This window comes from Zootoca vivipara, chromosome 1 (genome assembly GCF_965207765.1).
Source record: "Zootoca vivipara chromosome 1, rZooViv2.hap1.1, whole genome shotgun sequence".
Taxonomy (NCBI): domain Eukaryota; kingdom Metazoa; phylum Chordata; class Lepidosauria; order Squamata; family Lacertidae; genus Zootoca; species Zootoca vivipara.
In genome coordinates this window covers 79,477,079-79,491,561 of record NC_142582.1, presented here as the reverse complement: position 1 = coordinate 79,491,561, position 14,483 = coordinate 79,477,079, and the positions used below count along the sequence as shown (strand labels likewise).

The 14,483-nt window shown below is 45.1% G+C and overlaps 1 protein-coding gene across 3 annotated transcripts in view; it reads left to right on the top strand.

Moving 5' to 3' along the window:
* Window positions 1–2,930: 2,930 nt before the first annotated feature.
* Window positions 2,931–14,483, top strand: part of PAMR1 (peptidase domain containing associated with muscle regeneration 1) — a 48,515-nt gene continuing 36,962 nt past the window's right edge. Inside the window, exons 1-2 of one of the 3 annotated variants that reach the window (XM_035121103.3) lie at window positions 2,931–3,371; window positions 13,816–13,992. In XM_035121103.3, coding sequence (XP_034976994.2) covers window positions 13,863–13,992 — 130 coding nt within the window. In that variant the 5' untranslated portion in view covers window positions 2,931–3,371; window positions 13,816–13,862. Of the gene's footprint in view, window positions 3,372–13,618; window positions 13,993–14,483 lie in introns of those variants that run through there. The other 2 variants (XM_035121024.3, XM_088668962.1) reach the window with 2 other exon arrangements.

The following is a 14,483-nucleotide window of genomic DNA, read 5'->3' as shown; positions in this document are numbered from 1 at the left end:
AATAGCCCTGGATAGTCTTATCCTCCATGAATTTGTCTAAGGCTCTTTTTTAAAGCCACCCAAAGGGAGAGTTGCTCTTGTGCTCAGGTCCTGCCTGCTGGGGGTCAGCCATTGACAATGGGATGCTGAATTGCATGGTCCATTGGCCTGATCTTTCAGGCTCTTCTTGTGTTTGAGCAGCTAGCCATTTCTACAGCTTGTGGGAATATCCTATGACATGAAAGGAACACCTGGCTTGAGAGCAGTACAGTACATGTGAAAAGGATCTAGGAGTCTTGGTAGACCACAAACTTGACATGAGTCAGCAGTGTGATGCAGCAGCTAAAAAAGCCAATGCAATTCTGGGCTGCATCAATAGGAGTATAGCGTCTAGATCAAGGGAAGTAATAGTACCACTGTATTCTGCTCTGGTCAGACCTCACCTGGAGTACTGTGTCCAGTTCTGGGCACCACAGTTCAAGAAGGATACTGACAAGCTGGAACGTGTCCAGAGGAGGGCAACCAAAATGGCCAAAGGCCTCAAAACAATGCCTTATGAGGAACGGCTTAGGGAGCTGGGTATGTTTAGCCTAGAGAAGAGAAGGTTAAGGGGTGATATGATAGTCATGTTCAAATATATTAAAGGATGTCATATAGAGGAGGGAGAAAGGTTGTTTTCTGCTGCTCCAGAGAAGCGGACATGGAGCAATGGATTCAAACTGCAAGAAAGAAGCTTCCACCTAAACATTAGGAAGAACTTCCTGACAGTAAGAGCTGTTCGACAGTGGAATTTGCTGCCAAGAAGTGTGGTGGAGTCTCCTCCTTTGGAGGTCTTTAAGCGGAGGCTTGACAGGCATATGTCAAGAATGCTTTGATGGTGTTTCCTGCTTGGCAGGGGGTTGGACTGGGTGGCCCTTGTGGTCTCTTCCAACTCTATGATTCTATGATTCTAAGTAAGATGGTTCTGGAATGGCTGGTTTGTTTTTAAAAAAAGAAAAAAAGAAAAGAAAGATCCTGAGGAAGAGGAGACTTTAAAAGGGAGTGAGAAACAGCTTGAGGTACAGAGGCAGGAACTGGGATTTTTTCAGCCAGAACTTGCCAGAACTCAGTTCTGGCACCTCTCAGGTGGGCACCATTGCCATTCTAAGAGAACAAGGGAGGCATTCATGGTGAGTACCTGCACCTTCCCACACCCCCTAGAAAAAATAGTACTATTTCTCTCTCCCTTAGAATGGCAGTGGTGCCCACCTGAGAGGCGCCGGAACTGAGTTCTGCAAGCTTCAGAATCAGCCAAACTCAGAATCTTCTGAAATCATTTTGCATCCCTTTATTGACTTCATTACATCAGAGTAGAATATGGCATTGCATCATCCAAAAGGTTTTCCATTGTTGCAGTTTACGAGACTAGCTGTGGTTCTATGTTTAACTACTTTCTAATTTAAGCAAAATTCTCTCCGTTCTATGTCACTTCGGATAGCACATGGCAGTGGTGGGTGTTGCATGTTCGGATACAGGAGGGGGGGAGGAATCACTATGCGGGAGAAACTATCACATCATATATTTAGCACACACATTTTTTTCTTTAAGCAGATTTATATCCTGCCCTTCAATCCCTAGCCATCTTAGCTTCCCATCAGATCAGCTTTAAAAGAAGAGCTGTGGAGTTTCTTTTTTGTTTTAGAGATGGTTGCTAGAAGAATTAATGTTTTAGAAAAGCCTGCCTCAGTGTCAGCTGAATGACATAACCTTTTGAGAATCTCCCAAACCCATAATTCTTTCATCTTGGTATCTGTCATAACGCTTTGTTTACATTCAGCACTTCAAAGAAAAAGCTTGCATCTCATCTACGGAGTGCAGTGGAATCATAAAAGCTGCACATAAAATGCAGTGCCCAAAGGGGCTGATAAATATATTCACAAAAAACCCAGAAGCCAAATGTTGCAGTGGGGGTCCAGAGAGCTGGTGCACTAGATTACTGCCATGCATATCCGTGGGGCTATAATGGCAATGCTCATGTTTGGGGGCAGTATGCTTCTGAATCCCAGTTGCTGGAAACTTCATGAGGGAAAAGTGCTGTTGTGCAGTACCAAGATCCTGCTTTTGGGTTTGCCATAGGCAGGCACCTGATTGGCCATTGTGAGAGCAGGATGCTGGACTAGATGGGCAAGTGGCCTGATCCAGCAGCCTCTTCTTATGTTCCTATTGTATAGTTTAGTTATTAGTTGGAGCTGAACTTACTTGTAGCTGGGTGGAGGAGTCAGGATATTCCTGTTGGTGTTCTGCTCCAGTATAAGAAAGACAATGGCTGCTTCCAGACCACGTGCTTATTGTTTATTCAACCCAGTTTGTGTGCATAAAGTTTGTGGGGAAGTTAGATGACATTGGGCATTTACTGAGCATTCATTCTGATTTGCTTGCTGTTTTACCCAGGTGCATCATGCAAAGCTCATCCCGCTCTTTCCGCTCACTTTTCTTATAGCAATTGAGGGAGATGAGTTTGTTGCACAAAAGCGCCAAATCAGCTTCAACTTCCAGCTTAAATTTGTCACCGTGTGATTGAATCACACCTCAGTCAAACAGCAGCCCGGTCCCGGAAGCACCCAGTCAGGTTCCTGACTGCTGTGTCTCTCTGGAATTCTGCACATGTTCAGATGCACACAGCCCACACATATGTCAAGAGCAGGCATCCCCAAACTGTGGCCCTCCAGATGTTTTGGCCTACAACTCCCATGATCCCTAGCTAACAGGACCAGTGGTCGGGGAAGATGGGAATTGTAGTCCAAAACATCTGGAGGGCCGAAGTTTGGGGGTGCCTGGTCAAGTGTTAAACCTCGGCACAGAAAAGAGGTTGGAGGGATCCCTGCTGGCCCTGGTGCAGCCCTGCTCCAGGTATCTTTCACAAGATACGCAAGGAGCTGCCCCAAGTACATTGTCCGCCCGTTTCCCCGCCCCTCCTCCGCGATGACCTCGTGTCCCTTGCACTCGAGAAGCGCGACGCGTGTGTTGCTGGGCGTCCAACGGGTCCCTTCCTCTCGCTCCCCTCCCGCTCAGAAAGAGTTAAAAGGAGCAGCTGAGAGGTTTTTTGGGGGGTGACGTCGTCTTGCTTCTGGCCGTCTGAGGAGTCTCTTGAAGGTAGTTCCCCCTTCTGATGATGAGGGGAGCCGAGCCGAGGTCTGAAATCTGAGAGCCTTCACAGAAGCACCACTTGCAGAGGTCCCAGCAAAAGCTGCTCGCCTGCCTCCCTTGCCTTGCCTTTCCCTGAGCAGCAGCCACTCACTCGCTTTGCCCTGGGCGGCCTGACTCTGAGCAGCATGGAGAGAGCACCCTGGACCCACCTGGGACTCGCAGTCCTCTCGCAGCTCCTCTTCATTTCCTGCTTGCCAAGAGGTACTGTAAGTAGGCGAGTCGCTTTCTAGGCATGCTTAACAGGACGGGTCTCTACGCCCCCCCCCCGCCCCTTCTGGAGAGGCCGGTGCGTTTTTGGTCTCCCACCGTGTACCGGGATTAATCCTGTAACCTTCTGGGACGAGTTTCCTGAGAATTTGGAGGAAAGCAATAGGACCTGACTGAGCCACACTGCTGGAAATCTACTTCTTGCTAGGTTTCCCTGAAATAGTAGAAAAGAAAAACGCCATCCCTTTTTCTTTTAGCAAAGTGTAATTTGTTTAGCTTGCCAAAAGGCAGATTTTCCTTTTCAGTCTGACTCCGAAGAAAGGAGGGGAAGACAAGCAAAACAAAAGGGAGATTTGAGTTCCGACCCCGTGCTTTACTTTTGCCAGTACTGTTCTACTTTTTTTTCCCTTCAAAGGGGAAATAGTGTGGAAGTTAAACGGGGCTATTTTATTTTATTGCATGGTTGTCGTTTGCATGTTGGCCTGCCGAGCCGGCATGCATAGTGCCAAAATGGTTCTTCTTTCAATATATGTTTGCCGGAACTGTCTCCAAAGCACGCTGCTTTCGGGCCACCTTGTTTTGCCATGGAAGCCCGGGCACCTCTCGTGTTCCTTTTGTTGCTCCCAGAGTCCTTTGCAGTCCCTCGCGGTTTACCCTTCTGAGCAATGGGTGGGAAGGCCAGATCAACTTTTAAATAACTAATGGGCAACTGGAAACTCTGGAATCTGAAAGGAGGAAATCCGCAACGTCCCATGGACAGTATGTGGACATAAAAAGGCACGTTGTGGCATTCTGTGGGACCCTTAGGCTTTTAGAGTAAGCAGTGAAATAAGGAACAGAAGCATCCATTCTCCGGGTAAGGAAGCCTGCCTATTGCTGCCTCATTAAAGAAAAGAATGATGATAAAATCACATGTACCAAGTAAATATTGCAGCATTCCAAACACCGAAGCTCATAGTGTGTATAAATAACTCCATATGTAAAGTTATGCATCAGGTCTTGCGCTCCACTTGAATGCATTTAAAGTCAAACAAAATGGATTTCCTGGGCAATTCCCCAGGGCCAGCAGATTCTGCTTTGGGGCCTTTCGGATGTCTAGAAGCTCTGGTTGTGGTAAGCATATGTACAAGATAATTCAGGTAGTCTCTGTATTTGTCTCCAGAAAGTAGTTGAGCAGCTCCCTCTTAAGGGCTTAGTTACACTGCAGTTTATTACTGCCCAAGCTTGTGCCTTCAGTGCTGAAGCAACCCAATAATAGCACAAGTGTAGCTGTCGGGTTACACACTTGATTTAAGGAACAATAAAGTACCCCCCACCTCCTCAGAAAGAAAGTAAGATTGTGAGAATACACAGTGAGATTTTTGTGCAGACTATGGCCAATGATGATGGGGACTGGGGAGGGGGGGGTGAGGGAGAAAGAGACCAATAGCGTACTAGGACAGGTCTGTTCTTGGGACTTCCTGCTCTGCTATTAGGTCAACTGTTCTTTAAGCAGGGACATTTGCCCTCCTCAAAGCAGTTTAAAAACGCAGCTTCTGGGAGTATTTAATACCAGCTCCCAGATGTTTTCAATGTGGATGCTACATCAACAGCACTCTGGCACCGTGAACATGGAACATAGATAAGCCCCAACTTTTTCCACCTCAGCGATGAAAGCAAAGATCCCTGGATAAGAACATTCTTGTGGGATACCCCTGCATTTAATTTCCTCGGATAGTAATCCACATTCCTTCCATAGGATCAGCTTTGTCTCTTGGGTTAATTTCCTATTGCCAAACAGTGACAGACTTTCTAGCAGAGTCAGCGATTAGTTTTACCTGCTGAGTCACTTTATAAGGCATGATAGTCAATGTTTCCTCTGATATTCAGCTGTGGCTCTTGCCTTTGCCCTCTTTTTTTCCTTTTTTTGCTCCCCAATCCTACCTAATTGTTGTACATTAAACACTGCAGGGTAGTGATGGATAGGTGTGGAGAAACACAAAAAGGGCCGCAATCTGTAAGGGCATTCCTGTCTCCATTTCTCTCCCCTCTATATGCTTATGCCTGAGGGCAGAGCTGTAGCTACAGGGGGCGGGGACAAGGGGCTAGCCAGGTTTTTTTGTTCCAGGTGAAGCCTCCAGAGGGGCACCATTGAGGTTCCCAGTCTGTATGTGTGTGTGTGTGTACACAAATATGCATGGCTGTGTGTGCCAAACTGAGTCTGACCCAGGTGAAATAAAGTCCAGTTTCACCCCTGCTGAGGGATGGGCTGGGGCAGGAGAATGCTGCAATGCTGGTCTTTGTCTCCATCTTTGTCACAAACTATTTCACAGTCATTCCTTCTCACCTGGACCCCATAGTTTTGTAAGCAATGGGGAGGAATTTATTCCAGCACACTTGCTCTCACCAATCTATAATTCTCAGAATTCTTTAGGACAGGAGTGAAGAATCTCAGGGCCAGGAACCAAACGTGGCCCTCCAAGCTTCCACTTCTGCCCCCCCCCTCACCCTCTCTCTGGGCCACACCCCTCACCATTGAAGAACCATTCTCAGCCCAGGGGCCTCATTCTCTTCTGGGGGCCACACAGTGGTGGGCAGGGCCAGAGGCAAAAACGAGCAGAGCAACAACTATGAGTTTTACCTTTGCACCATAGGCTACACATTCCATTCCCCATCCAGACAAACAAGTCATTACTGGAGATCAATGAGAGCCAGTGTGGTGTAGTGGTTAAGAGCGGTAGACTTGTAATCTGGTGAACCGGGTTCGCGTCTCCGCTCCTCCACATGCAGCTGCTGGGTGACCTTGGGCTAGTCCAGCGTTTCTCAACTGCTGTTCCGCGGCACACTAGTGTGCCGTGAGACACTGGCTGGTGTGCCGCGACGTGCGGCGACGAGAAGGGAAATTTGCATTGTCACGTGCCTGGCGGCCACCAATAGCCAACGCTAACCCGCCGGAAAGCAATATTTCTCCTCCTCTTTCCCAAAGCTCAGTGCAAACGAGCCTGGCGGCCGCCAATACACAACACTGACCCGCCGGAAAGCAATATTTGGCAAGTGTTTCTTACAGTCATAATTATAATATAGGGCGGCACAGAGTTAATTTTTTAAACTTTTTTAATGGTGGTGTGCCTCGTGATTTTTTTCACGGAACAAGTGTGCCGTGGCCCAAAAAAGGTTGAGAAACACTGGGCTAGTCACACCTCTTTGAAGTCTCTCATTCCCACTCATCTCACAGAGTGTTTGTTGTGGGGGAGGAAGGGAAAGGAGAATGTTAGCCGCTTTGAGACTTCAGGTAGTGATAAAGTGGGATATCAAATCCAAACTTCCTCCTCCTCCTCCTCCTCCTCCCCCTCCTCTTCTTCTTCTTCTTCTTCTTCTTCTTCTTCTTCTTCTTCTTCTTCTTCTTCTTCTTCTTCTTCTTCTTCTATGGCATTTCAGCCAGGCAAAAACACTACAAAGGACGCAAAGCAGAGACAGTTTAGCCTGGAGAAAAAAGGTGTGGAGACCCCTGAGACTTCCATCCCACATTTACTTATGAGAATACATGGGATGCCTTTGGCTTACTTGAGGCAGAGTGGGTGGCAGGGAGACGGCAAAAAACACAGAGACAGTTCCATTTTATCTCCCTAGAGCCAGGAGAGAGAAGATTGGCAGGTGCAGCAGAATTCTCCGATCGAATCAAAGGCATCAAAGGGAGTTTGAGGCAAACATGATGTAAGCAAGCGGCACTTCTGAAGAGAGTGACTGATGCTTTTCTGACCCAGGGAGATTAAAAAAAATTCTGTCTATGTAGAATTTGGGGGGTGGAGTGGGGATAGGATCACAGCTGCAGACTGTGCCACTGGCCTGCATCACCTTAGATAAAATGTCTGAAAAGGGCCAATGCAGAACAGCAGGGGCAGGGAGCACTGTGGGCGACTTGCCCAAGATTCCTTCATCTTCCTTTGAAACATGAAACCTTGCCTTTCAGTGAGATAGGGTGGACACCTTCTGTGCCAGGGATTGTGAAGTCATGGCCCTCCAGAGTCCTATAAACCCCAGCAAGCATGGCCAATGCTCAGGGATGATGGGAGGAATAGCTCAGTTGGTAGAACATAAGACTCTTAATCTCAGGGTCGTGGGTTCAAGCCTCACGCGAAGCAAAGCGATTCCCGCATTGCAGGGGTTTGGATTAGATGACCCTCATGGTCTCTTCCAGCACTACAATTCTATGATTCTAAGACATGGAAAGCCACAAGCTCCTCATTTCTGTTCTATGCTATTATTTTACCTGTATATATAGTCTCCCAAAAGGCAAGGTTCCCTTTGGAATGTATGTGATGCTACATGGCAGGGTGAGAGAGCCTTGCCTGTGTATGGTGTACAAGCTTACTTTTTAGAAGCAGATGCAGTCTCAGTAGCATGTCAGCATGCATGCAACATAAGGACATAAGATGAGCCTGCTGGATCAGGCCAATGGCCCACCAAGTCCAGCATGCTTTTCTCACAGTGGCCAACCAGATGCCCCTGAGAAGCCTACAAACTGGACATGCAGGACTCTGCCCACCTGCAACAGGTATTCAGAAGTGCAACACCTCTAACAGTGGAGGTGAAACATAGCTATTGTAGTTAGCAGCCTTTGCTACCCTTGTCTTCCATGAGCATGCTGACTATTTAATATAAGAAAGTTCCATCAGAAGCAAACCATTTCTCTGCATGTTGATCACGCCCTGATGTGCTCAGTTTGCTTGGGGATTCTTGGGAGGTTTGGAAAGATGATTCACCAGGATGCATTCCAAACAAATAGTTTTGTACCATGGGGTCAAGCATTATCTGTGTAAGGATACTCTCTGTGCAATATTCCTGCCAATCCCATCCATCCCCCCCCAATCCCCTGAAAATGAGTCACACTCACAAAGCAGAACACAACGGTCAGGTTTTCCAATGCAGCAAATGTATTACATAAATTCTTCATAAGGACCTGCATTTTGTGTATGTGTGTGTGTGTGTGTGTGCGTGTTTGTCAAAAATCAGTGGAGTGTGTGTGTGTGTGTGTGTGTGTGTGTGTGTGTGTAGTAGAAAAATAAAGCACTGATGATTAAGGGATCACACTCCACACATTGGCCACCCACTCATAAAAAATATTTTGCAAACTGATTTGCTCAGAGGTCAAAAAGCTGTGTCATGTGTAAAAAAAACAACACAAAACCCTGTAACAGTTTATGTCACATCTTCTATCTGCCAAGAAAAACCTTCATGTTCCCTATACTGTATGGCCAAAAACCTTCCTATGTTTTTATTGAAGTCATAGGAGGGAGCAAAGTGATGAGAATATTTGTGTCTTTTGAAGACTCCAACTGCTCTTACTTAACCAGATAGCACCATAAGACTTGGGGTGTGTGTGTGTGTAATTACCAGACACAGAGAAGCCTGAGCAACCTCAGGACTGGAAAGCCGAGTCATTAACTCTTTCTCTCCCTTCAAAAACTGCCTCTCCGAAGCTGGTTTTTGTTTTTTTGTTTTTGCATTTCAAGGGAAATTCCCATAGGTGCCAGGCTTCCCTGTGGTGCTGTTTACATAACAAAGCTTGTTCACATTACAGTAATCATATTTGCACAGCTAGTTTGGTCCTTATAAGAACATATACAGCAGAGGGCTCCAACAATCCTTCTAGCACAGCAGCTGAGAAGCATTGAGATGCAAATCTAGACCCTGGAACACTTGCATTGTCAGAGCTGTGAGATACAGTGTTTGTTCAAAGCCACTGGTTCCTAACTTCTTAAAATTGCTGTAAAAAGCATTTTGTGAGGGCCTATTCTATCGCCACATGCTCCAGGAGCCTGCAGTTTGGGATAGAGTTGCATTGGTGGTTTGGCACAGGGAACAGTGGGTGAAGTCATTACATGTGCCCAGACCATGATGAGAAAAACAGACACTTTCCTGTCAAATAAGACTGATGGAAACATTACCAATGGTTCCAGTTCATTTATGACATGCTATATTCACTAACCGAAATGCTTTGCTCCATTAGAAGAAACAAACACCTCAAATAGCTGGAAGGGAAATACGAGGGTTTGTGGTAAACATACTAGAACCAGGGAAGAAGTACTTCACAAAAACATGGCACATTTGTATCTTACCAGAGTTACTGTGGATTAGTGTTACGTCCAAACCAGCATTATTTACTGGCTGGCAGAGGTTCTCCTGTGTTTCAGACTGTATCCAATGAAGTCATTGTGTAAGTTTGTTGGCCCCATCAAAAAATCTGCTCTGGGGCTTCCCCCCAAGCCCCTGGATCAGATTGAGGGGGTGGTGTGGATGTCAGGGTGTGCAAGAGGAGAAGAGGGAGGGCTAGACTTTTACCCAGTGGCTAGACTGGATCCCAGTGAGGAAGATCTGCTGTGGGTTTCCAGAAATTATGGTCCCCTCCAAACTAGTCTTTTCTGTGTGTGGGTGCATTCTACAACATGCCATTGATGCAATAATTGTACATTAGTGGTAAATTTATACCGAACTGTCCACACATCATTCCACTTTATTAGTTGTTCTGTGATACTTCCCTAGTGTTATAAACATTATTGCCGTGAGAGGGCACTCTTATACTATGGTGCAAAGAAAGAGGAACAAGCACATGGAATATTTGTGGTATGAAATGTTACAGGATTTTAGTAGGAAACCGCAGGAGATGCACCAACTGCCAGTGAAACAGTATGACCACCTAAAAACATTTGCAGGTGTAATTGTTATTGAAAGCACGATCACGTGGGACCACCCTGGTAACATCATGAGGTTAAATCATGATGAATCCTCAATAAAAAAGAGAGAGAGCTTCTGGAAGGTCTCTGATATTCAGAGGCATAAAACCAGTTCATATGCAACAGGAATTCACATCACATAGGTCTTAGGAACATGATGAAGAGCCTGCTAGATCAGGCCACTGGCCAATCTAATTCTGCATCCTGTTCTCACAATGACCAACCAGATGCTTGTGGGAAACCCACAAACAAGACATGAGCACAAAAGCACACTCCCCTGCTGAAGTTTCCAGCAACTTGGTAGATTTGTTTAAGCCCTTCTTTAAAACCATCTAAGATAGTGACCACCACCACATCTTTTGCTGGTGAATCCCATAAGTTGTTTATCCACTGTGTGACAACGTTCCTCTTGCTGGTGCTGAATCTACTGCCCATAAACTTCACTGAGTGGCTGTAATGTTAAGAGAAAAGATGTCTTCCTATCCACTTTTTCCATTCTATGAATAATGTTACAAACCTCTATCCTCTCCACAAGTCATCTATCTCTTTCTCCTTCTCTCTCAATGAAAAAATCATAGCTGAGTCTGATTCAAGCCAGTGATATACAGGCCAGGGTGCCTGCCTGTTTTAGAATGCCCAAGCCTAGCAATGGGAAATCAAATCGCTTCTCTCTCACACACATTAAGGGCACGGCTATTTCCTGGCTCACTGAATGTGCAAATGTTTATGTCAGCACTTAATGACATTTCTCCCTTTGTTCCATCCCAATAAATTAGCCACTCGCTTCTTCTTACCTTACTGGTGTAATAAAATTGAGATTAATATTAAGGAAACTGGCACTTCATCTAGACTTTTAATCATTTTTTAAGGATACTTAAACCATGGAGCCGGAAGAAAATGTGCATTCCTCCCCACCTCCCCCCAGCAAATACCTTTCCATGTAGTTGAGAGAATTATGCTGTGTATAAACACAATAAATCTGTCAGTGAGTCCTTTCAGTTGTTCTTCTCTTCCAACAAATGTGTACTTCATGACGGCTAGCTTCTACTTCGACTGTTGAAGGCAGGATCCCTCAGGGTGCCAGTTGCCTGGAATCACAAGTGTGGGCAGAGGGCTATTGCATCCCTAAAGCATGTGGTCCACCAGAGTTAGAATACAATGCTGGACTCGACGGGCCTTTGGCATTATGCAATAGGGCTATTCTTAATACCACTAAACGTCCCATGTTTCATTGAGGTGTTTTTTGCTATTGTGCTTAGAACTGGCCATGGCTTTTTCTTTGGAATAGAGGGGAACAGGCCTGGGAAGGGGTTATTTTCCCTCTTTGTGTTGTTTTCTGGCCAAATACTGCCCTCCAGAGTGTCTATTTCCCTCCGAAAGGGCTGTTTGCTGCAAATAAAAAGATTTCTGGGAATGAATGTGAAACTTGTGTGTTCAGATAAAATGAAACAATTTCCTATGAAGAAAGGAAGCATTATAGCTTAAAGTCAGTTGTGTACTTTATGACGTTCTGAAACCCTTTGTGGTATGTTTCCCCCCCTGTACTTTAATCAGAGTTCAAGCTGCCATGGGATTTCTCCTCAATAGAATTCTAAGGCCAGTGCAAAAAAACAAGCGCTGCATTATTTCTTTGCTTTGTTTAAAGAGGCTCTGCTTTCCCTCTAGTGTTCATTCATAATTGGAAGACTGCATCCAAACCGATTCTGTGTCGCAAAGCCTCACCTGGCTCATATTTGTGATTCCAACTGTGAATAAACCCTCCAATTAGTTGTTGCAAGCCACATCACAGGGCTCAGCCTGTCACCCAGATTTTATCATCGTTGTTAATAAAAATGGACTCATCTGACTTATAAACCAGGATGGGTCTAAAATTCCAATCTAACTTTTAATAGCCATTGGTGTAATAAACAGCCCATACATTCTGACTATCTGTCTCCATGAATACCAACATATCCTTTGTGTAGAGTTTATTATACAGGATTATGGAACAGCTGCATAATGCTGGCTCATCCTCCTCCCTGAGCTCAGTGGCGGCCTTGGTGGGGGAAATGGAGACATTCTGGGATCAAATCAGAAGCCAGAATGGCTTTTGTAATTCCAGGACTGTCCCTGGAAAATAGGTACACTTGGAGGGTATGCCTTAGGATGGGTAAATTCTACTACTACTACTACTACTACTAACTACTACTACTACTACTACTACTAATAATAATAATAATGTATGAAGATTCCGTTGGAATCAGTTAGCTCATAAAAACACAATGGACATTTGCTTGGAAGTAAGTCCCACTGAACTCAATGGGGCTTGCTTCTAATTACATAGACATGTGTCTGATTGTAGGTATTTAGGGAAGAGTCCTACCAAGGGCTTATTCAGACGGAGTTCACAGGAGCTCAGCTCCGGCACCTCTCAGGTGGGCACCATTGCCATTTTAAGAGAACAAGCAAGAAATTCATGGTAAGCTCTGGCGCCTCTTTTTCTAGAAAAATTGTGCTCAGTGGTGGAGCATCTGTTTTGCATGCAGAAGGTCTCAAATTCAACCCTCCACATCTCAAGTTAGGGATAAGAAAGATTCCTTGTCTGAAACTATGGAGAGCTCCTGCCAGTCAGTGTAGACGATACTGGCCTAGATGGACCAATGGTCTGAGTCAGTATATAGCAGCTTCCTATGTTTCTATTCATAGTGACTTCCGTGTGCCTAATTTTGCCAGTAAATTGTAATTTTTTTCTAAGTCACTTTGTGTGTGGAAGGTGTAATCCTGATTGAAGCAGTTTTGTTGCAATGAACATAAAACAGGAAATTTAAGGCCCTGCTGCTGACAAAAATGAAGGACGGTCTTGTTACATTCCTTCCTCTATTCATCTCTGCAACCTTCTCTTATCTCCAGGCTCCACGGTAAGAGCCCTCAGGTCTGTCTTTTGGTTGAGGGACACCCTGATAGAATTGTCAGCTCATTAAATTTCAATTTGCTGGATGCAGACAGCATGCCAATGGAAGGAAGATGGAATCTGCAGAATTACTTTCTTAGCCAACAGTCACAATTTTTGCAGTTTCAGTCTGGGGTTTCTTAAAGAGGAGTTGGCAGCATTTGCCAAGTTGAAAACCTTAGGTACTGCTTAAAAAATAACAGTTATACAAATATTCCGCAATGTTCAGATAGGTAGTAGCAACAGTAATAGCAAATCTATTTCAGCTACAGTGCTAAACAGATAAACCATTAAAAAGATGATAAGGATGCAAGAGCAAGAATATAATCCAGTGTTTATACAATTTCCTAATCTGTCATCTGACAACAATAATGTATGTCATATGAAACAAATGCAATGCAGCAGCTATTTTCTCATGAAGTCCAGAAAACACCATAAGCTGGAAGGAAATGTGAATCGGATCCCTCTTCTTAGATACTCCAAGTTGTGTGAACAATGTTAAATAAAGCAGAACTCAGGTCAAGCCAATCTTTTAAATTGCCTCTTACTATATCTGGGATCCTGTTGATGGCATTGTGCAGATATGGAGTTAAGCTGCTCTCTGGATTCTGTGATAGTCAAGGTACATTGTGCTGAGTCTCCTGCAACAAGGAATAGCGGCCAAATGACAGTTCTTTGAGTCAGGACATCAAACCGCAGATCTCCTGCATGACATGTTGTTTGGCTGTAACGGAATGGATGACATTCTTCCAATAATGAATTATTTCCTCCCACACACCTCTTCGCTTTGCTTTTCGGCAGGTTATACGGTGATCAATGAAAATTGTCCGGGAGCCGAATGGAATATCATGTGTCGGGAGTGTTGTGAGTACGATCAGATAAAGTGTGTGTGCCCCGGGCGAAAAGAAGTGGTAGGATACACTATTCCCTGCTGCAGGAACGAGGACAACGAGTGTGACTCCTGTCTAATCCACCCAGGTATGTTGATCTATCGCCCTTATCTGAACCGCCTCACCTTTTGGCTGTTCTCACCAGACATAAATCTTTATTCAATGACCCTGTTTGTAGTTAGGTGGAGCGTGCAGCCTGTTTTGTCTGCCAGACATTGATGATGAATAGTTCTCTCTCTCTCTCTCTCTCTCTCTCTCTCTCTCTCTCTCTCCAGAGATGGATGGGTGCCAATACAAATGGTTTACTGAGTTGATGAAAGCTAATGCATTTAGCATATTGCCGTTAGTACGTCCCCTTTTCTAATAATTTAAACTCACACTCGGAGTTGAAAGTTTCCAGGATTTCACCGTGTATGCCTGGAAGCCCTCCAGAGAGTAAAGTCATTGTTGGCTTCGGCACCAGATGAAGATTTTTCATTCCTGAGTCTCCCAGGCCTGGCTTGCACATTGCCTTACTTAAAAAGATAGGAACAAAGTTGCTGAGCTCAGACTCCGCGAAAGGAATGAGAAAACAATAAA